Below are 27,062 nucleotides of genomic sequence, written 5' to 3'. Positions count from 1 at the left end.
GGTCTCCACAGCGGGGGCGGCGCGGCCTGAGATGTCCGGGGATAGCGAAGCGGGGTCGCAGGGCACGGTCAGTGCAGCTGGGTGACCCGGCGTAGATCACAGTCGTCGGACGGCTTCCGGCGGGAGGGGTGATAGCGCGGTCAGCGCGCTCCAGTAGCAGGCGGTGACAGGGATGCAGGCGGCCTGGCCCGGGGACAGAGAGCGGCTCGGGACGGAGCGGGGCTCTCACAGGTTTGAGGCAGGCGAGCTTCTGAGTGTCACGGCCCTAGGATGGGCGATGAGGGGCGCAGTCTCTTTCCAGCGGGATGCACACACGGCTCGGATTGGAGGATGAGCAAGAAGCACAGAGAACCCACTGTTCCTGGGGTTCAGTTCAGGGGGCAAGCTCAGATCAAGCCCTTGGAGAATGTTCAAGCACAAAGTAGCAAAGTCTTTTCAGTAAGTCTCTTCCTCTCCTTTCTCAGCAAGGCAAGCAGCAGGCCAGCTCCTCCGGCGTCTTCTTCTCCTTCTAGTCGGGCAGAGGTTCTTTGTGGTAAACAGGATTCTGATTTCTTAGGAGCCAGGCTCCTACTTTTATACCATGATTCTTTTGTTCTTTAGCGCCAGGGGGCCTAGGCCTGGCTCAGTCCAGTTCTGGAGCACTTTGTTATGGTGACTCTGCTCTTTCCTTTCAGCAGCAGGGCAGAGACATCAGCCGCTCCGCAGGGGGCGGCGCCGGCTTTGTGGTGGCAGAGCACAGGTCTATTCAAGAGTCAAGGTGTACTCCTCCCACCCATCCAGGAGTCACCTCTCTACCCACCACCTGGCAGCCAACCTGTCTCTGGGGATTCCCCAACCCTGCTCCTTACTGTTGCCAGGCAGAACACATACACACAGCAGAGGCGGACTGAGATGGTCAGGTCAGTAAATACTAACTTTCTAAAAGTAGTATTTACAAACCCAGGATATTAAAATAGACTTGACTACAAGAAGTATTTCATCATCCTGAGTTCAGGCATACTAAACTTGACACTTCTACCATGCTCTCTGAGTCCACTGGGGTCACAGCGTTGGCGTGATCCCGGCAGCCCATTCTGGCCTATGGAGAGCAGGTAGCCTTCAATAGTGAAGAACGAAAATGGCTGTAATTCACTACTAAGACATGCCACACACATCAGGGCATGTCCTACCTTATGCCTACAATGCACCCTGCCCTTGGGCCTACCAGAGGGGTGGCTAATATGTAGGTAAGGGAAGGTTTAGGGACTGGCAAGTGGGGGCACTTGCGCAGTCAGCGCGACGGTCCCGGACCGCGCACAGGGTCTGCGGTGGCAGACCCTAGACACACTTTACAAGGCCGCTTCCGTGGGTGGCGCAACCAGCGCTGCAAGCCCACCAGCAGCATTGGCATTCACAAGCCCTGGCACCCCTGGTGCACTTTACTGGGGACTTACAGTGAATCCAATAAACCAATCATGGACATCAATTACAGGTACACTTTACTTAGGGAGCACTTGCACTGCGGCACGGATTAGCCGTGGCGCAGTGCCCTGAGCGGACAACACCAGCAAAACAGTCGAGGCACACCATCAAAAAGTGGGAGGGAAACTCACGCCAAGGTGCCAGGTCTAACACGTGTCCCCTCCAGCTGAAATGTGGGGAGAACTACCCTTGCCCAGGGGGTTCCTCGTCACTAAGGCGGAAATACCTGGACAGACCGTCAGCGTTGGCGTGATCTGTACCAGGACGGTGTTCCACCGTAAAGTCCATACCCTGTAGGGAGATGGACCACCTCAACAGCTTCGGGTTCTCACCCCTCATTTGCATCAACCATCTGAGGGGCCTGTGGTCCGTCTGAACCCGGAAGTGAGACCCAAACAAGTAGGGTCTTAGCTTCTTCAGCGCCCAGACCACAGCAAATGCTTCTCGCTCAATTGCACTCCACCTACTTTCCCGTGGAAGTAACCTCCTACTGATGAAGGCTACGGGTTGGTCCCAGCCCTCCTCAGTCATCTGTGAGAGAACAGCCCCTACACCATGCTCTGAAGCGTCTGTCTGTACTAGGAATTCCTTGGAGAAGTCAGGGGCCAAGAGCACGGGCGCCGTGCACATGGCAGTCTTCAGGGTGTCGAAAGCTTTCTGACAGGTGTCAGTCCAAATCACGTTCCGGGGCTGCTTCTTGGAAGTCAGCTCTGTCAAGGGGGCAACGATCGTTCCATAGCCCTTGACAAACCTCCTGTAGTACCCAGTGAGCCCCAGGAAGGCCCTCACTGCGGTCTGCGTCTTGGGGGGTTCCCAAGCCAGGATGGTCTCGATTTTGGGTTGCAAGGGTGCCACCTTGCCACTCCCCACTTGGTGTCCCAAGTACACCACGGAACCCTGCCCGATCTGGCACTTGCTTGCCTTGATCGTGAGGCCTGCTCGGCGCAGAGCCATCAACACTGCCCAGAGGTGGCGCAGGTGTTCGGGCCAGGTGGCACTGAACACTGCGATGTCATCCAGGTAGGCGGCACTGAACGCATCCAGCCCAACCAGTACCTGGTTGACCAACCTCTGAAAGGTGGCAGGGGCATTCTTCATCCCAAATGGCATGACTCGGAACTGGAAGTGCCCATCTGGTGTAGAGAATGCTGACCTCTCCTTGGCCCCATCGGTCAAGGCGATCTGCCAGTACCCAGACGTTAAATCGAATGTGCTGAGGAACCGGGCAGCCCCCAGCCGATCAATGAGCTCATCAGCTCTGGGGATGGGGTGCGCGTCAGTCTTCGTTACTGAATTGAGTCCTCTGTAGTCCACACAGAACCGGAGTTCAGGTGTGGCTCCCGGCGCAGCAGCTTTGGGGACCAAGACCACGGGGCTGGACCAAGGACTGCTGGAGGATTCAACCACCCCTAGCGCAAGCATCTTGGAGACCTCCTCCTTAATGCAAGCTCTGACCCTGTCAGTTACCCTGTAAGCCTTGTGCTTTACAGGTAAGCTGTCTCCTGTGTCCACATCATGGACGCACCAATCTGTGACACCAGGAACCAGGGAGAATCGGTCGGAAAACTGTCCCAGCAAGTGGTGGCACTCTTCCTGTTGTTCGGGCATCAGGGTGGGTGAGAGGTTAACTCCATCCACTGACCCATCTTTCTCAGAGGCCACTAAGAGGTCAGGAAGAGGCTCGGTCTCCTCTTCCATTCCATCATCAGTGGCCAGCAGCATGCCCACTTCGGTCCTCTCTAAGTGGGGCTTAAGGCGGTTAACATGTAGGACCCTCAAAGGGTTCCTGGGAGTCTGCATGTCCACCAAGTAGGTGATAGGACTTTTGCGCTCCACAACCTCAAATGGACCTGTCCACTTATCCTGAAGTGCACAAGGCTCCACTGGGGCCAAGACCCACACCTTTTGTCCAGGTTGAAGCTCTACCAGAGTGGCATTCCGGTCGTACCACCGCTTCATCTCCTCCTGGCTGGCTTCCAGATTTGCCTCAGCAAGTTGCCTGAAACGCCGAGTCTGGTTTCGGAAGGCCAGCATGTAACTATATACATTCTGGGGAGGTTTCCTAGGAGATTGCTCCCAGCCTTCCTTTACCAAACTCAGAGGTCCTCTTACCGGGTGACCATACAGAAGCTCAAAGGGGCTGAACCCTAGAGACTTCTGCGGCACCTCTCGGTAAGCGAAGAGCAGGCATGGCAAGAGGACGTCCCACTTACGCCTCATTGGACCGTCCAGGCCTATGATCATGCCTTTGAGGGTTCGGTTGAATCTCTCAACCAACCCATTTCCTTGGGGATGGTAAGGAGTGGTGAACTTGTAAGTTACCCCACACTCCTTCCACAGGGATTTCATATATGTGGATATGAAATTGGTCCCCCTGTCGCTCACCACCTCTAGAGGGAATCCCACTCGGGAGAAAATTCCCATCAGTGCCCGTCCCACCACGGGGGCCGTCACTGTCCTCAGAGGGATGGCTTCAGGGTACCGGGTGGCATGGTCCACCAAGACCAGGATGAACCTGTTGCCCAGGGCTGTCTTGGGATCCAGAGGCCCCACAATATCAATACCCACTCGTTGGAATGGCGTACCGACCACAGGGAAAGGTTGCAGAGGAGCCTTGTGCTTCCCTCCGCTCTTACCACTTGCCTGGCAAGTCTGACAGGTTCTGCAGTAGGAATCTGAATTCTTATGCATTTGGGGCCAGTAAAAGTGGGTGACAAGCCTGTCATAGGTCTTGTCCATCCCCAAATGTCCTGCTAAAGGCACATCGTGAGCCAGCCCCAGTAGGAAGGTTCTGAACTTCTGGGGTACCACCAGCACACGGGCTGACCCAGGTTCAGCAGCCTTAGGCTCGGAATACAGGAGGTCACTCTCCCAGTACACGTAGTGTGTTTTGGCCTGAACACCGTTGGCCTGGTCTGCAGCCTGCTGCCGCATACCTACGAGAGAAGGCCATTCTTTCTGCTCCCTGCAGAATTCCTCCCTGGAGGGACCTCCTTCTTGCTGCCAATGGGTCAGCTCAGGCAGATCTCCCAGTTCGGCAATCTGTTCCCCGGTAGGCTCCAGAGCATCCCCCTCAGGGTCTGCTTCCTCCTGGGCCGTGGGAACTTCGGGGCCGGTTTCCCGCGCCTCCTGCGCCTTCTCCCTAAGGCCGGTTCCTGGACCTCTCCCTCAGGCTCCAGGACCCTCTCAACACCCCTACTGGCTGCCATGGACCGGGTGGTCACGCACGCCCAGTCGGGTAGACCCACCATCCTCAGATGCGTGGTCTTCTCCACCTTTTCCCAAGGGGAACTCTCCAGGTCGTTCCCTAGCAGACAGTCTACAGGCATGTCAGTTCTCACAGCGACTTGTAGAGTACCAGAGACCTCCCCCCACTCAAAGGGAACTTGAGCCATTGGACAACGACTCTCTACGTTGTCAGCATTGACAACCCTACAGTAGGCATTGGGTACAATTTGCTCTTGAGACACCAGGTGTTGCCTCACCGAGGTCACGCTGGCTCCTGTATCTCTAAGAGCCTCAACCTTCTTTCCATTGATGGTCACCACTTGCCCATATTTCTTAGTGTTAGAGGGCAGGTAGGTTACAGGGACCATCTCACTGTCTCCTAGCGAGACTAGGGTCATCTGCCCGGGACCCCCACCCTCCTGGACTGCTACCTCCTCCCCAAAGTTAACACTAGCTACTTGCCGGGGTGGAGCACCAGTGGGTGCGGTCTTACCAAACAGGCGACACTTAGGATCAGAGGCAATGTGACCCGGGTCACCACACCTATAACAATTGAAGGGCCCCTTTGGAACAGGTCTACCTGTCGGGGCCCCGTTCTGCTGCGGGGGTGGGGGAGGCTGAGAACCCTTCTGCTGGTTCCCTTGGGAATTACTTTGGGGGCCTTTTTGGAACCCCTTCTGTTTACCCTTGTCCCCCCCACTCTTCTGCTGGGGACCCTGCCCACCTTTGGCGGAGTCTCCCACTTGACCCTTGTGGACCCTGGTGCTGAGCCAGCGGTCCGCCTCCTCAGCAAGCTTCCTCGGGTTGGACAGCTTGCTATCTATCAGGTGCTGGCGTAGCTCAGGAAAACATTGACTGGACAAGTGCTCCCATGCAATTAAATCAAGCAGCCCTTGATAATCATTCACTTTGCTACCCTTCACCCAACCATCCAGCGCTCTGCAGAAAAAGGTCACATATTCCACATACGTACTCTCAGGGATCTTCTTGGTCTCCCTGAACCTCTGTCTATATAGCTCAGGAGTTAACCCATACCTGGTCATTAAAGCTTCCTTCATATGGGGGTATGAGGTCTGGACTTCTAAGGGCAAATCTAACAGTGTGTCCCGCCCTTCCGCAAGGAACCTTCCCCACAACCCCGCTCCCCAGTCTTTCTCAGGGACCCGGTGTGAGGACATGGCCACCTCGTAGGCTCTAAACCACTGCCCTATGTCATCCTTTCTAAAATACTCCTTTACTACGTCTTTGGGGATGTACACCTTGGACTCTACCTGCACTGGTGGAGTGCTGCCACCAGAAGGAGCGGTGTCCAAACTTTTCGCCTTCAGCTCCAACTCCTTCAATCTTATATCATGATCCATTTGGCGTTGTTGTGCCTCCAGGGCCAACTTCTGCTTTTCCATTTCCATTTGTCCGGCCAACTTTGCCATCTCCATTGCATGCGCCCTGTCGGCTGCCCTGTCTGCCAGCTCCTCTGGCGACCGGACTCTGCTGGGCTCCTCAAGGTTGTCGGGTGGAACGATGTCCCCCGCATTCCGTGGGTCTCGTGACTCCTTCCAGGCTCTCAACGCCTTGGTGTACTGGGGCTTCCTCTTGAATCCAGCATGGGGGACTCGGAATTTTACACTATAGCCTTTCAATTGCTCTATCGTGTAGCCTTCCAGTCTCTCCCAATCCACCTCATCCATTCCAGAAATCACAGAGAGTGCTCTTCCAGCGGAGTGTGAGCTAGGCATGGTTGCAGTAATGGCAGATGTCTCAACAAAGTTCAACAAATGAAAACCTGTGGCTGCGTTACTTGGTCTGCTCTCACTATCTGGTGATTAATAATTCACTGTATGCAAATTACAAGTGCAAATCCGAAATCCCAACCGCTGCCAACAATGTTAGAGTCGGGGATCTCTGGTTGGCGCAAGGTTGCCCTTGTGTCAAGCAGGAACCCTCTCCTCCACGTCAGGGCGCAGGATAACCCCTCGCGAATGACCCTTGCTCACCCTCTAGGTGCGTGGCGTGAGCAGCCAAGGCGATTCCTCAGGCGTTGTTGGTTAAGCACTTACAATCGTACACACAGTAAATACATCAATCCCCCCAGAAACGGACACCAGCCTTGGATATATATAAAAATACGATTCTTTATGTAAAAATAAGGTATATATATCTCAGCAGACTTATCACAAGACCAATAACGTTTTCGCTATGCCACCAGGTTGTAAAGCGGGCAAATGTTCGTTGTTCGTAGCTTCAAATGGATACTTTGTAGTCTCTTGCAAATGTTACTTGGGGTTCCAGTACTCACAGAGGTCGGCTCCTGCGAACGGGGAAATAAGGCGTTGCGGGCCCCGAGCCCGATACTGGAACTTCTTTCGTGATGTGGAGAGTCGGCACAGGTCGGTGCGACTCTCGGCTTAAGAAGTGTTCTTGGGTCCTCAATCAGCAGGTGTGGGCACGTAGGCAGGCGCGGCCAGCGACCCTTTAGCACGGCGGTGCAGGAGGGTCTCCACAGCGGGGGCGGCGCGGCCTGAGATGTCCGGGGATAGCGAAGCGGGGTCGCAGGGCACGGTCAGTGCAGCTGGGTGACCCGGCGTAGATCACAGTCGTCGGACGGCTTCCGGCGGGAGGGGTGATAGCGCGGTCAGCGCGCTCCAGTAGCAGGCGGTGACAGGGATGCAGGCGGCCTGGCCCGGGGACAGAGAGCGGCTCGGGACGGAGCGGGGCTCTCACGGGTTTGAGGCAGGCGAGCTTCTGAGTGTCACGGCCCTAGGAGGGGCGATGAGGGGCGCAGTCTCTTTCCAGCGGGATGCACACACGGCTCGGATTGGAGGATGAGCAAGAAGCACAGAGAACCCACTGTTCCTGGGGTTCAGTTCAGGGGGCAAGCTCAGATCAAGCCCTTGGAGAATGTTCAAGCACAAAGTAGCAAAGTCTTTTCAGTAAGTCTCTTCCTCTCCTTTCTCAGCAAGGCAAGCAGCAGGCCAGCTCCTCCGGCGTCTTCTTCTCCTTCTAGTCGGGCAGAGGTTCTTTGTGGTAAACAGGATTCTGATTTCTTAGGAGCCAGGCTCCTACTTTTATACCATGATTCTTTTGTTCTTTAGCGCCAGGGGGCCTAGGCCTGGCTCAGTCCAGTTCTGGAGCACTTTGTTATGGTGACTCTGCTCTTTCCTTTCAGCAGCAGGGCAGAGACATCAGCCGCTCCGCAGGGGGCGGCGCCGGCTTTGTGGTGGCAGAGCACAGGTCTATTCAAGAGTCAAGGTGTACTCCTCCCACCCATCCAGGTGTCACCTCTCTACCCACCACCTGGCAGCCAACCTGTCTCTGGGGATTCCCCAACCCTGCTCCTTACTGTTGCCAGGCAGAACACATACACACAGCAGAGGCGGACTGAGATGGTCAGGTCAGTAAATACTAACTTTCTAAAAGTAGTATTTACAAACCCAGGATATTAAAATAGACTTGACTACAAGAAGTATTTTATCATCCTGAGTTCAGGCATACTAAACTTGACACTTCTACCATGCTCTCTGAGTCCACTGGGGTCACAGCGTTGGCGTGATCCCGGCAGCCCATTCTGGCCTATGGAGAGCAGGTAGCCTTCAATAGTGAAGAACGAAAATGGCTGTAATTCACTACTAAGACATGCCACACACATCAGGGCATGTCCTACCTTATGCCTACAATGCACCCTGCCCTTGGGCCTACCAGAGGGGTGGCTAATATGTAGGTAAGGGAAGGTTTAGGGACTGGCAAGTGGGGGCACTTGCGCAGTCAGCGCGACGGTCCCGGACCGCGCACAGGGTCTGCGGTGGCAGACCCTGGACACACTTTACAAGGCCGCTTCCGTGGGTGGCGCAACCAGCGCTGCAAGCCCACCAGCAGCATTGGCATTCACAAGCCCTGGCACCCCTGGTGCACTTTACTGGGGACTGACAGTGAATCCAATAAACCAATCATGGACATCAATTACAGGTACACTTTACTTAGGGAGCACTTGCACTGCGGCACGGATTAGCCGTGGCGCAGTGCCCTGAGCGGACAACACCAGCAAAACAGTCGAGGCACACCATCAAAAAGTGGGAGGGAAACTCACGCCAAGGTGCCAGGTCTAACACCCTCTAACAGCATGGAGCTTGTTGGAGCAAGCTCAGTATTCTCCTTTTTCTTTTATCTCTGCTGTTTGCTTGTCCCAACCTCCTAAACGTTACTGGTCTCCTATTTTTATTCACTCTAAAGCAATAACTACCTCTCTGCTTCACTCTCACTTACCTTCTGCTGACCCTTTTTTACGCACCCCAATTTGGTATCATAAATCCATTAAGATTAACAAACGTTCTTTATTTTGGAAAGAATGGATTGGCAAGGGTATTATTACACCTCAACATTTAATGAAAGATGGATCTTTTATGGATTTTTCAGATCTCCAAACCTCCTACAAGGTTTCCTCTTTCGATGCCCTTCACCATCCTCTACTCAAGGAATCTCTCACTCGTCTTTCCCTTCAGGGTTCTCCCACGAGTACTCCTGTAAAAACTCTCCCTGCCTCCATTGATTTCTCTACTCAATTCAAAGCCTCTACTATATATAAAATATTATCACATTCTTCGAAAATTTGGACCAAATCCAAATTAGAGCTCATATGGGAAAAGGATCTAGCCCTAGAAATCCCTTTAGGCACATGGGATTCCCTGTGGACAAAAACTCACACCTCCTCACGTTCTGCCAGCACCACGCAGACCTTTTATTATTTTTATAAAAGACTTTTTCTCACCTCTTGTGACATGTACAAATTTAAGTTAATAGACTCCCTGAAGTGTTGGTCTTGTCCGAACAATAATAGTGATTTCCTTCATATGTTTTTCTTTTGCCCTCTAGTTAAAGCTTTTTTGGTCTCAAGTTTGGTTAAAATTGAATGATATTTTATCGATTAATGTTCCTTTTGAGATTTCACATGTTTCTTTGAGCAGTTGTTCTTCGGTTTTGGATGTTCATGGTACTGTGGGTAAATGTAATGATTTATTTTTTGCTATCACTCTTCAAATTATTACTATCAACTGGAAAGACACTTCAAAAATTTCATTCCAAGCTTGGTGGAATTTACTATACCATCATCATAGACTTGACCGTGCTTTCGCTAACTCTACAGCTTTGTTGATCAAAAAAGATTTGTTATGGTTGCCTTTAACCTCTTTTCTTGCTAGGTCGAACAATTAAGCTTGTACATGCATTCGTTATTGTGTATTTATTCACTGTTACACATCTTGTTTTCTTCTTGTAATAGACCCTTTTCTTTTCTCCTCTTTCCCTCTTCTCCCTCTCTCTTCTTATCTCTCCTTTCCTCCTCCTTTTCTTATAATCATAAAAAATGCATTTGACTTCGTATAGATTTTTTCAAATGAGGTGTGATTCATTTCTTATTGTTAATCTTATTCTAGTATTGTCACCCCTCATCATATAATCTGTATTGATGTTTTACTATGTTTATTACCTCAATAAAGCTTTCGAAACCTAAAAAAAAAACCTGTGGCTACACCTGTGAACAAGTACCAAACATCCTGTGGCTATGACGGAGTGAGATCACAGACATCCTGTGACTACACCTGTGAACAAGTACCAAACATCCTATGCCTACGACTGTGAGTGAGACACCAAATATCTTGTAGGTACACCTGTGAGTAGATACCAGACATCCTGTGGCTACACGTGAGTGAGATCACAGACAACCTGTGGCTCATACTAAATATCCTGTGGCTAAACCTGTGAGTGAAACAGCAGACTCCCTCTGGCTACACTTGTGAGTATATACCAGACGCCCTGTGGCTACACATGTGAACAGGTACCAAACATCCTGTGGCTACTACTGAGTGAAATACCAGACTTCCAGTAGCTACACATGTGAGTAGATACCAAATATCCTGGGGTTACACCTGTGAGCATATACCAGACATCCGGTGGCTACACCTGTGAGCATATACCAGACATGCGGTGGCTACACCTGTGGGCATATACCAGACATGCGGTGGCTACACCTGTGCGTATATAGCAGACACCCTGTGGCTAGACCTGTGATCAAACATCCTGTGGCTACACTTGTGAGTGCGGCACCAAATATCCTGTGGCAACAGCTGTTAGTGAGACTTCAAGTATCTTGTGGCTACACCTGTGAGTAGATGCCAAATATCCTGTGGCTACACCTGTGAGTAGATATCCTATATATTCTGTCGCTACACCTGTGAGTGAAACCCCAGCATTCCACAGCTACACCTGTGAGGGAGATTCCAGGCATCCTGTGGCTACAACTGTGAGTGAGATGGACATCCTGTGGCTATACCTGTGAGTGAAACACCACTCATTGGATGGCTACACCTGTGAGTGGGATCTCAGAAATCCTGTGGCTACACCAGTGTGTGAGAACCCAGAAATCCTATGTTCCACTTGTTTGTAGTCTTAGGGAATCCCAGGACGGGGTGGGCGTGAGGCACATTAGTAAGGACTGGTGTAAATTACCAGAGGTGAGAGTGTGGGCGCTTCAGTAAGGAATGGTGTGACTTACAGAGAGCTGAGAGTGTGGTGTGTTGGTAAGGACTGGTGTGACTTACCGAGAGCCGGGAGTGTGGCATGTCGGTAAAGACTGGTGTGATTTACAGAGAGCTGGGAGTGTGGCGTGTAGGTAAGGACTGGTGTGACTTACTAGGAGCTGGGAGTGTGGTGCATCAGTATGGAATGGTGTGACTTACAGAGAGCTGGGAGTGTGGCGTGTTGGTAAGGACTGGTGTGACTTGCTGGGAGTGTGGTATGTTGGTAAGGACTGGTGTGATTTACAGAGAGCTGGGAGTGTGGCGTGTTACTGGGGACTGGTGTGACTTACCTAGAGTTGGGAGTGTGGCGCATAAGTAGGACTGGTTTGACTTACCTAGACTGGTTTGACTTACCTAGAGCTGGGAGTGTGTCGCGTCAGTAAGGAATAGTGTCACTTACTTGCAAACAGACAGCACCGGCGCCACTCTGGAAGTTAAAGAGGAGACGAGACAATCACACCAGGAAAAACATTACAGTTTAAAAACAGCAAATGCGCAATCACCGTTAAATGACACAAACAGGTGGAGGGGCAGAGAAATGTCTGTTCATGAAGAGAGCTCTCCGGGATATGTTCGTTATAGGTCACAGTAGGAGACCGGGGCTCCGACCCTGCTCCACAGCGAACTAAGGGCCAGATTTATATCTTGGCAGGATACATACTCCATCCCAACAGTGACAAAGCACTTATACTATCAGGACAATAGTCCTCCCGACTGATTTTGATGCGGGCGGACAAAGTGGCATAACACAAAGGGATGGGGCCCGCCACAAAATTGATGATGGGCACTGAGTCTCCCATATCTCAGAGATGTTTATTGGCATTGGACTGACTGGGGGCCCCCTGCGCTGCAGGGGCTGCATCGGTCTGTATTACGCCCCTGGGCAGAGATACCATTTTTAATTTTTTACTGTCTATCACCACCAGGCAAATCCTGAGGGTGAGAGACAGTAAAATATAAATTACTGTGCCCCCCTCACCATGACGGGCATTTATTTAATTTTATTTTCATAAATAAAATCCTGTAAGGTAACCCAGTGTTATCCTGTGTGAGGGGTAGGCCTTACAGTAGTAGAAAAAAAATGAATTCAGGAGTTTATCAGTACGTGGAAATGTAAAATGTAACATGTCAAACTTTTGAAATACAATACGCTCTGACCTCTGGGCTGTTCAAGGCCTACCTCAGGGGTGACATATGTATGAAAAAAGAAGGTTTAGGCCTTGCAACAGGTTTATTTTGCCAGGTCAAAATAGCTATGGCAGACATGAGACATGTTTTAAGTGTTGCTTTATCCGGTGGCATAATGAGTTCTGTAGGCCCACTAGTAGCATTTACTTTACAGGCCCTTGGTACATGCAGTACCATATACTGGGGACTTATAAGTAACAAATGTGCCAATAAGGTGTAAGCCAATTTGACCATGTTTTACGAAGAGAACACGAGCACTTTAGCACAGGTAGGCAGTGGTGAAGTGCACAGAGTGCTAGTGCCAACAAAAAGGAAATTCAGAAAACAGGAGGGATGAAGACAAAAGGTTTTGGGGAGAACCATGCCACGGATTTTAGGTCTAACAGCTGGTGTGCCCAGTTCTGCTGCCGCTGAGCAAGGCTTGCGTTTCAAGGCAGTGACTGGCCTCCACCACCTACAACAGAGTTTCAAAGTGAGGTACCTTGGTCCCCTGTAGTTAAAGTTTACCACCCTCACTCTGCAAAGGACCAAGAGGATTGTTGTTTTGAATTATATCTACAATGCAGCATACCTGTCTCTGGGTGTGCTTTGCTTCACCGTTCCGAGGAGAAAAAAAAAAAAAAAAGATTCAGGTCTGCAGAGGCAAGTTTTGGCATGAGGCAGGTATGTGACATGCTGGCCGTTGTGTTACAAAGTGTATGTATGCCTCTGTGTGTGGTGAGCAGGTGTGGCATTTGTACACTCCAGACTCGTCCATTTGGAAGAGTACATGTATATGTGAGGGTGGATGTGGGTGTGGAGGTGGATGAGGAGGTGGATGAGGATGTGGGGGTAGAAGAGGGTGTGGTTATCTGGGTTGGATATGGATGTGGGGTTGGGTGTGGGGGTGGATGAGGGTGTGGATGCGGGGGTTGATGTGGATGTGGGGGTGGGTGTGGATGTGGGGGTGGATGTGGATGAGGGGGTGGATGTGGGGATGGATGTGGATGTGGGGATGGATGTTGGGAAGGGGCAGGGGTGGATGTTGGGAAGGGGCAGGGGTGGGTGCAGGGGTGGGGGTCGATGTGGGAGTGAGGGTGTATCATGCTTGATTAGACAGTGAGCTGGTCAGCACCCTGCAGCTTGGGTGTGGCGTTCACTTGTTGTGGTGGTGGATTCAGATTACATCACACAAATTCTGATGCAGGTTGGAGCTACAGCTGGGCGTGGGTGCATGGATATAACAACAATGTGTAGATGTCTGTGACAGGGAGGTAGAAGTACAGTAGATAGAAATGTGCCAGTAATGTGGAGACCATTAATCAGTTGTCCTTTGACGCTCTGGTGGTGGTGATTCATTCAAAAAGAATCTATGGTTGGGCCAGTCGAGATGAACACACATAGGGTGCCATGACACCGACGGTGGCAAACCTTACACTGCTTTCTGTGAATTTGCATGCTGCCAGTGAGCCTTTGGCAAGGAGGCGTTTGTGAAGAAAGTGTTGAGGACATGCAGTGGTACTTGTTAGTAGCTGTCTACATGGGTTTTGGAACATGCTCTTAGACAGGGCATTCATACTAAGATGAGGGTCAAGACAGGAGATACAGGTTTACGGAGTGAACAGACAGGGAGGTGGAGACTTGGAGAAAAGCAGGCCTGTTCTCAGCCACGTGCCAAGCCGGCAAAGTACAAATGCGAACATAAACACCGGGGAAGTGGTGGTAACAACAGTAGCACATAAATCCCAAAAAACACCTGTATTAGTACTAGGAAATAAAGAATTAACAGTGTTGGTGCCCCTCAAGGTAACAAAAAACACCCCACTACCAAGGATGTCACTACATGGAAGTTCATCTGAAGCCCTGTGTCGTATTTGAGAGAAACGCTGTACCTCGGCACTCTTAATATTTATTTCTCAATTCTTGGACAGTAAGCACATCGATTTATCCTATTCTCAATATGGATACTCACAGGAAACACCAGTCTTTAGAAATTATTTCAACAAAGCCATTTAATTTCCAATGACAATGCTCCACCCAACAATACAATATCCGGTCTTAATAATTTATATAGGTCAATCCAGCATAATTAAATCGATTGCATAAAACGGCATTGGTACGATTGACATACGGAGGTCCTGTTCTTGAAGCTTCCTTAATGACAGAGGATGATGGCAGCGTTTCGTTACTAATGTAACTTCTTCAAGGCTTGAGTCCTTAGGAATTGCAGTTTCAAAAAATTAGCAAACGAGCATGTAAAGACTATAACAGTTTCTCAGGGAAATTCAGGAGACCCTTGTGACAAGTGGTACTGGTATCGAAAAAGTCATTGATGAAGTCCACATCACGCAGAATAGATCCCGGAAAGGTTCTGTAAAGGGTATATCCAGTCTCCAATAGTTAACACGTATTCACTGACGTGTGGTAGTTACCCTACTTGAGTAGAGTGAAGATGTCTGTTTTAAGAACACATTTTTTGGGAAAACGTTATAAGTTTAATTTGCAGCGTAGACAGACTTCTACCTATATTAACAGTTTGTAGTGGTTATGGGCCAAAATGTGCCTGTTAGAAATGGGATTTTTGGTAGGCTAGGGCGTGGGCCAAAGCCAGGCAAAAATCACCACTCAGGATAAGGGAGTTACACGTCTAAAATAACCCCTGCTCACCCCCTTGGTAGCTTGGCACGAGCAGCCAGGCTTATCTTAGAGGCAGTGTGTAAAGTATTTGCACATAACCAACAGTAATACAGTGTACGCACTACAAAATATCCAATATTTTTATATAATTAAAACAAGACCAAAAACGACAAAAATACACAATACTAGGTTTAAAAGATCACAGTTCAAAAATACGTTGATTAAAAAGACTTCCTTGTGGGGATAGCTCCATCCGGGCTACCACGGCGTCGTGAACACACAAATCCAAAAACAGTTCTGTCTGACTGCGGGGTCGCAGGCCAGCTACGGTGTCGGGAAGACCCGCAAACTGTACCTTTCAGAGATGAAGGGCGATGGGGCCCTTGAAGTCACTCGCGTTGCAGGTCGAGCTCCTTTCTGATGGGATCAGGAGCGTTGGCACCAACAGGCATCGGGTGCTGCGGTGCGAAGAGCAGCGGTGTGGCGTGCGGTGCCCCCAGGTCGTGGTGCGAGAAGCGGCTCGGTGGTGGCATCAGATGGCATCGTCGGTGAGACCAGGGTCGCGGTGCGAGATGGAGGCGGTGCTCGTCATGGTGCTAGCAGGTCGCTGTGCAAGCAGCAGCGTCGTCGTTGCTGAAGCGCGGTCGTCGGCGACACTGGTGTCGGTGGGCTAAGGCTGCGGTGTGGAATGAGGACGGTGCGTCGTGTAACTTATGAGCGGTGCCCCCGAACCACGGTGCAAACAGCGGCATCGATTTTGGCGGGAAGTGGCGGCATCAGGAAGGCCACTGCGTTGTCATGTAGCAAGGTGGTGCAGAGTGCGTTGACCACAGGTCACGGTGCGAGAAGCGGCTCGGTGATGGCTTCAGCAGGCATCGTCGGTGAGACCAGGGTTGCGGTGCAGTGTTACAGCAGTGCCCTCTGCGGTGCTTTCAGGACACGGGGTCGGCAGGGTCGTCGTAGGGTCATCGTAGGCGTCGTCGAGGTGGTGTTCTTCGGGTTGCAGTACGAAACACACAGTCCCCAGTGCTGCGAGTCGAAGAACCTGTAGTCTTTGAAGTTCCTGAGACTCCGTGAACAGGGGGAAAGCTCTACTTCAAGCCCTTGGAGAGTCTCACCAATGCGGTTGCAGAAAGTCCAGTTCAGGCCTTTCACTGCCCAAGACAGAAGCAGCCTCTGTAGGTCGGCCCAGCAAAGCACGCAGCAAAGCAGTCGTTCTTTCTTGCAGCTTCTCCGGTTCTTTTTCCTGGCAGTCTTCGTGATCCAGATGAGTTCTAAAGTTCAGGGGTCTGGGCCCCCAGTACACAAAAATCCTTTGATCTTCCAGACAGGGGGTGTCTGTGTCTGGCCAGAACCAGTTGGGCCTTCTCTGGCGTGAATTTCTGGCAGGAGGTGGAGACGGCTTTGTCAGAGGCAGACCAGGTCCTTTGAGGTGCAAGGAAAATCCTCCCTCTTCCCCCCATCGCAACCCAGGTCTATTTAGCCCTTTCCTGACATACCTAGACTATCAGGAGCCACCCTGCTTCCTAGCCATCTGTAGGCAATCCACATACCAGCAGAGGCACACGGAAAGACCGAGAAAACTAATACCCACTTTCTAAAATTGGCCTTTATGAACTCAGAATGAAATAGGCACCTTCGCTAAAGGCTGCGTCTTTAGACGCTGAGTTCAGGCATACCAAACTTCATTCACTTATAAGTTTTTCGGGCTACATACGTGGATGGCACAATACGTGCTGCAGGCCCATGAGTAGCGATCGACTCACAAGCCCCGGGACACGCAGTGCCCTTTACTGGGGACTGACAAGTACATTGAACATCCAATCATAACACAAATTACCACAGGAGCACCAGCAGTGCGAAGAGCGCGCAGAAACGTTACACCAGCAAAAACAGAGTCAAAACCAGGAGGGCAGAAAGCAAAAACTCGGGGGAAACACGCCAAAAGATGCCAAGTCTAACACATGTCCCCCCCAGCTGAAAGTAGAGGGAACTACCCACACGCCTGGGAGTTCTCCTCACTAAGGCGGAAGAACTGGGACAGGCCATCTGCGTTGGCATGTTCTGTCCCAGGACGGTGTTCCACCGTGAAGTCCATTCCCTGAAGGGAGATGGACCACCTCAGCAGTTTTGGATTCTCCCCTCATCTGCATTAACCACCTGAAGGGCCAGTGGTCAGTCTGAACCCGGAAGTTAGTCCCAAACAGGTAGGGCCTCAGCTTCTTCAGGGCCTAGACCACGCTTCCCTTTCTATAGCACTCCACCGTTGCTCCCTGGGGAGTAGTCTCCTGCTATGGAATACTACTGGCTGATCTAGGCCCTCTTCGTTCAGTTGTGAGAGCATCGCTCCCTCTCCATGCTCTGACGCGTCGGTCTGCACGACAAATTCCTTGGAGAAGTCGGGAGCCTTGAGCATGGGGGCCGTACACATGGCAGCCTTCAGGGTATCAAACGCCTTCTGGCAGGACTCAGTCCAGATCACCTTTTTTGGCTGCTTCTTGGAAGTCAGCTCAGTTATGGGGGCCACGATGGTGCCATACCCCTTAACAAACCTCCGGTAGTATCCGGTGAGTCCTAAGAAGGCCCTCACTTCGGTCTGGGTCTTGGGGGGCTCCCAAGCCAGAATGGTGTCAATCTTGGGTTGTAGGGGTGCCACCTGGCCGCTCCCTACCTGGTGTCCCAAGTACACCACCAACTCCAGCCCGATCTGGCTCTTACTGGCCCTAATCGTGAGGCCTGCTGTCTGCAGCGCCCTCAACACTTCGCCGAGGTGTTGCAGATGTTCGTCTCAACTGGAACTGAACACGCGATGTCGTCCAGGTACGTGTTGCTGAATTCCTCCAGCCCAGCCAACACCTGGTTGACCAACCTCTGAAAGTGGCTGGGGCATTCTTCAAGCTGAAGGGCATCACATGGAAAGGAAATGGTATTGCCCGCCCGGGGTCGAGAATGCAGATTTTTCTTTGGCCTCCTCAGTTAGAGCGATCTGCCAGTACCCTGACGTTATATCGAACGTACTCAGGAATCTGGCTGTTCCCAACTGGTCCATGAGCTGATCAGCTCGGGGATTGAGTGGGCGTCAGTCCACGAGACAGCATTGAGCCCCCGATAGTCCATGCAGAACCGCAGTTCCGGGGCAGCACCGGGCGGCGTTGCCTTCGGGACCAAGACCACGGGGCTGGCCCAGGGGCTGCTGGATGGCTCGACCACCCCCAACGCCAACATCTTCGAGACCTCTTTGATGCTGCCTTGACCCGGTCAGCCAACCGATAAATCTTATGTTTTACCGGGGGGCTGTCACCGGTATCCACATCATGGGTACACCAGTGAGTAACATCTGGGGTCAAGGAGAACAGGGAGGCAAAGTGCCCCAACATCTGGCGACACTCGCTCTGTTGCTCAGCGGTCAGGGCCGGGGAGAGGGTCTCACTATCGACCGACCCATCCCCCTCTTGGGCAGACCGGAGGTACGGGAGAGGCTCAATCTCCGCTTCCTCCGCATCGTCTGTCGCCAAGAGCATGGTCACTTGGACCTCTCGAAGTGGGGTTTGAGGCGGTTCACATGGAGGACCCGTAACGGGTTCCGAGGAGTCTGCAAATCCACCAGGTAGGTGACCTCACTTTTGTGCTCCACCACCTCAAAGGGCCCCATCCACTTGTCCTGCAAGGCACAAGGTTCCACAGGGGCCAAGACCCACACTTTCTGTCCAGGTTGAAATTCGACCAGAGTGGCATTCTGGTTATACCACTTCTTCATCTCTTCCTGGCTGGCCTCGAGGTTCGCCTGAGCGAGTTTCCTGAAGCAGGCAGTTTGGTTGCGGAAGGCCAGCATGTAGCTGAACACATCCTGTGGTGTCTTCCTGGGAGCGGCCTCCCAGCCTTCCTTCACCAAGCTTAGAGGTACCCGCACGGGGTGGCCATACAAAAGTTCAAAGGGACTGAACCCGAGAGACTTCTAGGGTACCTCTCTATAAGCAAAGAGAAGGCACGGTAAGAGGACATCTCACATACGCCTCATGGGTTCAGTGAGACCCTTAATCATGCCTTTTAAGGTCTGGTTGAACCTTTCCACCAGACCGTTACCTTGGGGGTGGTAAGGAGTGGTGAACTTGTATGTAACACCACACTCCTTCCACAGGGATGTCTCATACTTCGATATGAAATTAGTTCCCCGGTCGGGAACCACCTCTCTGGGGAACCCCACGTGGGAAAAGATCCCCATTAACACCCGGACCACACCTGGCGCCGTCATTGTCCTGAGAGGGTCCACCAAGACCAGAATGTACCTGTTGCCCATGGCTGTCTTGGGGTCCAGTGGCCCCACGATGTCCATCCCTACCCTTTCAAAGGGTGTCCCCACCACGGGGGAACGGTTGGAGAGGAGCTTTGACCTTCCTCCCACTCTCACTTGCCTGGCAAGTTTGGCAAGACCGACAATGCACAAACGACTGCCTTCGCATTTGAGGCCAGAAGAAGTGGCTGACAAGCCGGTCAAAGGTCTTGTCCTGCCCCAAATGTGCTGCCAAAGGCACGGCGTGAGCCAGACCCAGTAGGAAGGTCCAGAAGCACTGGGGTACCACCAGCACACGGGCTGACCCAGGTTCTGTGACCTTCGGCTCGCTGTACAGGAGATTATTCTCCCAATATATCCAATGTGATCCGGACTGATCACTAGTCGCCTGGGCTGCAGCCTGCTGCCGTAGACCCTCCAGACAAGGGCACTCTTTCTGCTCCCGGCAGAACTCCTCCCTGGTGGGACCCTGTTGTTGCTGCCAATGGGTCAGCTCAGAGATGTCCCCCAGTTCAGCTACCTGCTCCCCTGTAGGTACCGGGGTGTCCCCCTCGAGGTCTGCCTCCTCAGGGACTGGCTTCCTGTGCCCCTTGCCCTTTCTCTTGGCAGGGACCAGGGCCACTGTTACAGGCTCCGGGCCCCCTGATCACCCTCTTTGGCTGCCATCGACCGAATGGACACGCAGGCCCACTCTGGCAACCCCAGCATTTCCAAGTGGGACCTGAGCTCAACATCCTTCCATACGGACTGCTCCAGGTCGTTACCGAGCAGACAATTGACAGGCATGGAAGGGCTCACAACTACCCTTAAAGGACCTGAGACCCCCCCCCCCCCACTCCAAGGTAACCTGCGCCACCAGACAATGGGGCTCTGAATTGTCGACTGCAATCAACTGGTGGAATGCACCAGGGACTACTTGCATTTCAGGAACTAGGTGACACCGGACTGAGGTCACACTGGCTCCAGTATCCCTGAGAGCCTCTACCCTTTTCCTGTTGATGCTGTATTTCTTCATGTTAGGGGGCACCTGGGACCATCTCCCTGTCCCCTAGTGAGACGAGGATCAATTCTGCTGGGTCCCCACCCTCCAGTTGGGACTCCTCATCCTCCCCAAGTGCTACGCCAGCCAATACTTTGGACAGTCCACCGGTGGGTGGCTGTGTCCCCTTTGGGCACCTAGGGTCTCCCTTCATGTGCCCCACCTGGTCACATGCAAAACATTTGCGGGGGCCGGTCTCGGCAGGCTTTCCTGTCGAGACCCCTGGTTTCTTATCTCCAGGGGAATGGGCACCTTTACCCTGGGTGTTATTTTGGGGCCCTTTCGAGAACTCCTGTGTTTTACCCTTCTCCCCCCCACTTTTCGGCTGGGGACCCTGCCCACCTTTGGCTGAGTCTCCCCCAAACGCTATCTTGTGGACCCTGGTACTCACCCAGCGGTCCGACTCCATAGCAAGCTTACTGGGGGTCAGTCAACTTACTATCTACTAGGTGCTGGCACAGATCTGCAAAAAATAGACTGGACAGGTGCTCCCACGCAATCAAATTGTAGAGCCCCTTAAAAGCTGTCACATTACTGCCCTTCACCCAGCCATCCAACGATCGACAAAACCCATCCACACATTCCAGCCAAGGGTTGGCATCAGATTTCTTCCAGGACCTAAACTGATCCCTGTACATTTCAGGAGTGAGACCATATCTAGTAAGGAGGACTTCCTTCCTATCAGCATAGATGAGGTTAGGCCCCCTAACCAAAGCTGTCAAAGTATCCCTGGCTTCCTCTGGAAACAGAGACCACAATCCTGCTCCCCAATTCTCCTCAGGGACCCCATTCATGTGTATCGCTGCCTCGTAACCCTGAAACCACCTCTGTATGTCATCCCCCTTCTTGAACTCTCTGCCCACATTCTTTGGGATGTGCACGATTCGGTCGGTCTGTCTTGACGACTTGCTGCCACCTTCTGAGCTGGTTCATTTCTCTCGATCCAGCTCCTTCATTCTAACTTCATGGTCTAACATTATTTTCTTTTCCTCCATGGCTATTCTTTTGTCTTCCCTCTCACTTTCCATCCTGAGTTTTTACAACTCTAACTTTTTTGCTTCCTGCCTGTCCTCCAGCTCCTCTGAGGACAGGCTACTGCTGCCTGGCCGGAAGGGTTCCCACCCTCCCAAAAGCACATCCTTCCTAGGACTAGGCACCCCCGCCTCTCCACTAAGGTCACCAGATTGCCAACTGGCGTCTCTGGCTGCTACTCGGGCCCTCGGCGCCTTTTGTAGCTCGTCCTTCTTAGTGAGGCCTCTGATTTGGACTTTTAGGTTTTTGCAAACAGACTTCAATTCTCACAGTCTAGAGCTCCAACCTATCCTCCTCAAAGGCAATGTCCATGGATGCGACAGATGATGCTATAGATCCTGGCATGATGAAGCAGAAAGTTCATCTGGCAAGATCACAAAAATCGGCCAAAAAGAAAACTGGTTAGTATGTTGCACGTAATGGTCTGCGCAATGGCAGTAGTGCACACCAATCAATGTAAGTCAAGTGAAAACACAAGTCCTATCCTCACCGCTGCCAACCAATGTTAGAAATGGGATTTTTGGTAGGCTAGGGTGTGGGCCAAAGCCAGGCAAAAATCACCACTCTAGTCAGAATAAGGGCGTTACACGTCTAAAATAACGCCTGCTCACCCCCTTGGTATCTTGGCACGAGCAGCCAGGCTTATCTTAAAGGCAGTGTGTAAAGTATTTGCACATAACCACCAGTAATACAGTGTACGCACTACAAAAGGACACCACACCAGTTTAGAAAAATATCCAATATTTTTATACAATTAAAACAAGACCAAAAACGATAACAATTCACAATACTATGCTTAAAAGATCACAGTTCAAAAATACCTTGATTAAAAAGAGTTCCTTGTGGTGATAGCTCCGTCTGGGCTACCACGGCGTCGTGAACACACAAATCCAAAAACAGTTCTGGCTGACCGTGGGGTTGCAGGCCAGCTACGTAGTCGGGAAGACCCTCAAACAGTACCTTTCAGAGATGCAGTGCGATGGGGCCCTTGAAAGTCACTTGCTTTGCAGGTCGAGCACCTTTCTGATGGGATCAGGAGTGCTGGCGCCAACAGGTATCGGGTGTTGCGGTGCGAAGTGCAACGGTGCGGCGTGCGGTGCCCCCAAGTCACGGTGCAAGCAGCGGCTTGTGGCGGCGTCAGATGGCGTCGTCGGTGAGACCAGGGTCGTGGTGCGAGATGGAGACGGTGCTCGTCACGGTGCTACCAGGTCGTGGTGCAAGCAGCGGCGTTGTCGTTGCTGAAGTGCTGTCGTCGGCTGATGAACTGGAGTCGGTGACACCGGCGTTGGTGGGCCAAGGCTGCTGTCTGGGATGAGGGTGGTGCATTGTGTAACTTGCGAGCGGTGCCCCCGAACCACAGTGCAAACTGCGGCATCGATTTTGGCGGGAAATGGTGGCGTCAGGAAGGCCATGACGGTGTTGTGTAGCGAGGCGGTGTAGAGTGTGGTGCCCACAGGTCGCGGTGCGAGCAGCGGCTCGGAGATGGCATCAGCAGGCGCAATCAGTGAGACCAGGGTCACGGTGCGGCATTGTGGTGGTGCCCTCTTCGGTGCCTTTGGGACACTGGGTCGGCAGGGTCATCGTAGGCGTCGTCGAGGTGGTGTTCTTCAGGTTGCAGTACAAAACACAGTCCCCAGTGCTGCAGGTCGAAGAACCTGGAGTCTTTGAAGTTCCTGAGACTCCGTGAACAGGGGGCAAGCTCTACTTCAAGCCCTTGGAAAGTCTCACCAATGCGGTTGCAGAAAGTCCAGTTCAGGCCTTTCACTGCCCAAGACAGAAGCAGCCACTGTAGGTCGGCCCAGCAAAGCAGTCGTTCCTTCTTGCAGCTTCTCCGGCTCTTTTTCTTGGCAGTCTTCTGGATTCAGATGAGTTTTAAAGTTCAGGGGTCTGGGCCACAGTATTTGTACACAAAAATCCTTCGATCTTCCAGGCAGAGGGTGTCTGTGTCCGTCCAGAACCAGTTGGGCCTTCTCTGGCGTGAATTCCTGGCAGGAGGTGGATACGGCTTTGACAGACCAGGTCCTTTGAGGTGCAAGGAAATCTCCTCCCTTATCCCCCCCATCACAACCCAGGTCTATTTAGCCCTTTCCTGACCTAACTAGACTATTGGGAGCCACCCTGCTTTCTAGCCATCTGTAGGCAATCCACATTCCAGCAATGGCACACTGATAGACCGAGCAAACTACTATCCACTTTCTAAAAGTGGCCTTTATGAACTCCGAATGAAAAGAGCACCCTCGCTAAAGGCTGCATCTTTAGACGCTGAGTTCAGGCATACCAAACTTCATTCACCTTTTTCTGACTACGTACGTGGGTGGCACAATCCGTGCTGCATGCCCCCAAGTAGTGGTCGACTCACAAGCCCCGGCACCCGCAGTGCCCGTTACTGGGGACTGACAAGTACGTCGAACATCCAATCATAACACAAATTACCACAGGATTACCAGCACTTTACCGCTGATCAGCAGTGCGAAAAGCGCGCAGAAACGTTACACCAGCAAAAACAGAGTCAAAACCGGGAGGGCAGAAAACAAAAACTCAGCGAAAACACGCCAAAAGATGCCAAGTCTAACAGGGCTGTGATATGCCCCTGTTAACGGCGATCCTGCTGTATCCCGCCATATGTCACTACGTCAGACCCAGTCCCACATAAGTAAGTATGCATCTTCTCTCTACTCAAGTGGGGTAACTAGTACACGTCAGTGAATACTTGTTAATTATTGGAGACTGGATATACCCTTTCCAGAACCTTTCCGGGATCTATTCTGCGTGATGTGTACTTCATCAACGACTTTTCCGATACCGGTACCACTTGTCACAAGGGTCTCCTGAATTTCCTTGAGAAAACTTTATAGTCTTTAAGTGCTCGTTTGATCAGTTTTTGAAAACTGCAATTTCTAAGGACTCGAGCCTTGAAGAAGTTACATTAGTAACTAAACACGTGTCAGCTGCCATCATCCTCGGTCATCAAGGAGGCTTCAAAAACAGGACCTCCATATATCAATCGTACCAATGCCATGTTATGCAATCTATTTAATTATGCTGGATTGACCTATATAAATTATTAAGACAGGATATTTTATTGTTGAGTGGAGCATTGTCATTGGAAATTAAATGGCTTTGTTGAAATCATTTATCAAGGCTGGTGTTTCCTGTGAGTAGCTGTTGGACCCGGCCTCGTGGCGTGGTCCTTACCCCCGTGGATTGTGCCCGTTCCCCGCCCCGGCCTTCACGGGCCACCCTTCCAAACTGCACAGATACCCCTCATCCCGAGCAGCACGAGGTCACATACCCCTCGGGGCTCCGCCATCTTGTTGGCATCCACGTGACTCTGGGCGCCAGCCGCCGCGACCCCGCTCAACCCGGCCTCGGCCTCAGCAAAGCCCCGACATCGAGGCACCAAGAACTGGCCAGGGGGTGCCACCTGAACCATTCACCGCCCCCGACGGAGGACAGTATCGATGAGACCCCCAACTGTCCTCCCATCCTTAGGTGGGATCGCCCTGCAACTCTCTTGGGCCTGGCGCCTCTCCTGCTGGGCGTCTGGCCACCTCCACCCGGCCTCTCCGCCCCCCCGGGCGCAAGGGTCCGGACATCAAAGGGCTCCAGACCTATATCTGGGGCGACCCCGCCACAGATCGGCAGTTGTATCCCGGAGTCGAGAGCCCTGCTGATCGAATCGCGGCTGACCCTACGGAGAAGAACTCTTGTCGGAACCATCACGAGCCCTGCTGACTGCGTCGCGGCTCCCTCTTGTGAACCCTTTCTGAACCACCTGGAACATCGGAGCCCTGCAGACGCTGTCGCGGCCCCACCTCGCTGAGACCTTCCTCGGAGCCCTGCTGACGACGTCGCGGCTCGAGCTGAGCAGAAACCATCTTGAGAGCCCTGCTGATTGAATCGCGGCTCTCCACGAACTGAACGCCAGAGCCCTGCTGACGCCGTCGCGGCTCGACCCCTCCGAGATCCGGAGGTCCTCCAGCTTGAGGATAAGAACTGGGCCCCAGGTACCCTCGTACCGAGCTCCTGCCAAAGACTGTCCCGCTACCCCTACCCTTCCAAAGAGACACTGAGACTTTTGGTGGATCCCTCGATCCCTTTCGTGTAAATATTGATTCCGTAACCTTTAAGTGCTGATAAAGAATTGCTCGTCTTGAGACAACCTCCTTGAGTCCTGTGTGGTGGTGTTACTGTGCTAGTACGTGATAGGGGAAGGATCTCTCAGGAGGCTTCTCTGCAGCGCTCGGCTACTTCGTGCAGTGGGAGGGCCCCCCTTGGTGGTCTCGCCGACTCCTCGGGGTCCGCCTTCCAAAAGTAGCCATATTGAGAATAGGATAAAACGATATGCTTATTGTCTAAGACTTGAGAAATAAATATTACGAGTGCCGAGGTACAGCGTTTCTCACAGTACAAAAGCGCATTGTGTAGACAATAACACAGTATGAACAGTTGTGTTTCCAGAGTGTACTTTGCACATAGCTCTATGATGCAGTCTATTGGTTGTAGGGGCCATGTTCACTGTAAGGATTAGAGAGCTGTCCCTGCTCCATTCCACGACCAACCCTGCTGGTCTGTATTTAGGGTTTGTTGTTTCAGGGGCGTCAGTTCATCTGGCTCTGGGAAGTTGCAGTCCTAGAACTGGGAGTGGGTGGGGAGGTGGACCAAGGTGTGGAGCCCTTTTTAGGTCTCGCCTGACCCAGCGCATTTTCTGGAATGGCGAGACTTTTTGAGAGGGCTCCAAAAAGTGCTACCAGGCCAGCCTAGAGCTACAGTGCATGTGCGCGGGTGCGCGCTTGACCGCGATTACTTTCACTTTCGCGGCCGCTTTGATGTTTGATCGCGATCACTTTCACGGCTGCACGGCCGCTTGGCATAGCCAATAGGTCTCGCTTTTGGGACCTTATAAGTATTTAGTTATGCAACTGTTGCATGGCTAAACACTTATAAGGTCCCAAAGGTGAAACCTATTGGCTATGACAATGCTTGTTAAGAACCTGTGATAGAGCAGATGGGTCTGGAGTGTGTGCTCTAGAGTTTGTGGATTCTCAGAATAAGGTTCTTCCTCTGGGTGGGTTGCACACTGGCAGGGATGCTGTGGTAGTAGATTGGAGCCCTGATGGGCTTGGGTTCGATGGGTTCCAGATTTCAATCCTTAAAAGCCGAAGCACCCAGCGAGTTTACTTCAGTTTTTTGTGTGTATTTGAGGTTTATGGGGTGCTGGATAAGACTGCTTCCCATGCATGCCTTTGCACCATGCTGGCAAGGTGCCAGGAGACATGTGGAAGACCAGCTTTGAAAGTGGGAATCAAGGCTAGTTTAGGCTAGGTATGCTTTTCCCAGTGCCTCGGAACAGTTTAAGATATGTTTAGTAAAACGCTTATCCTGCATTGAGCATCTTCACATTACAAAACATGCTTGACCCGGGTACCACGAGGATGCTCCTCTTCGGGAAGCACCAGCTTGTGACAAGGCCCACTCCTACACCCCATGCGGACAAAGCTACTATCTTTCTGAAAATCCTTCCATCAAAAAAAAAAAAAAGAAACACACAGGGTCAGTCCTGCTAAGATGTACACCTGGTCCCAGATTCATGACAATGCTCAAGTGGTGTCCACCATGCGGCAGGTGAACACAAGGT

At 51.9% G+C, this 27,062-nt stretch overlaps 1 protein-coding gene across 3 annotated transcripts in view; it reads right to left on the bottom strand.

Moving 5' to 3' along the window:
- LOC146808571 (E3 ubiquitin-protein ligase TRIM39-like) overlaps window positions 1–27,062 on the bottom strand; it is a 124,744-nt gene that overhangs the window by 20,672 nt on the left and 77,010 nt on the right. For all 3 annotated transcript variants that reach the window (XM_085623593.1, XM_085623594.1, XM_085623595.1), the window contains one exon: window positions 11,659–11,685. In XM_085623593.1, coding sequence (XP_085479719.1) covers window positions 11,659–11,685 — 27 coding nt within the window. The remainder of the gene's footprint in view (window positions 1–11,658; window positions 11,686–27,062) is intronic.

The sequence above is a fragment of the Triturus cristatus genome, chromosome 8, assembly GCF_964204655.1.
Source record: "Triturus cristatus chromosome 8, aTriCri1.1, whole genome shotgun sequence".
Lineage (NCBI taxonomy): Eukaryota > Metazoa > Chordata > Amphibia > Caudata > Salamandridae > Triturus > Triturus cristatus.
The sequence above is the reverse complement of the archived record's forward strand: the minus strand, read 5'-3'. Positions and strand labels throughout refer to the sequence as shown.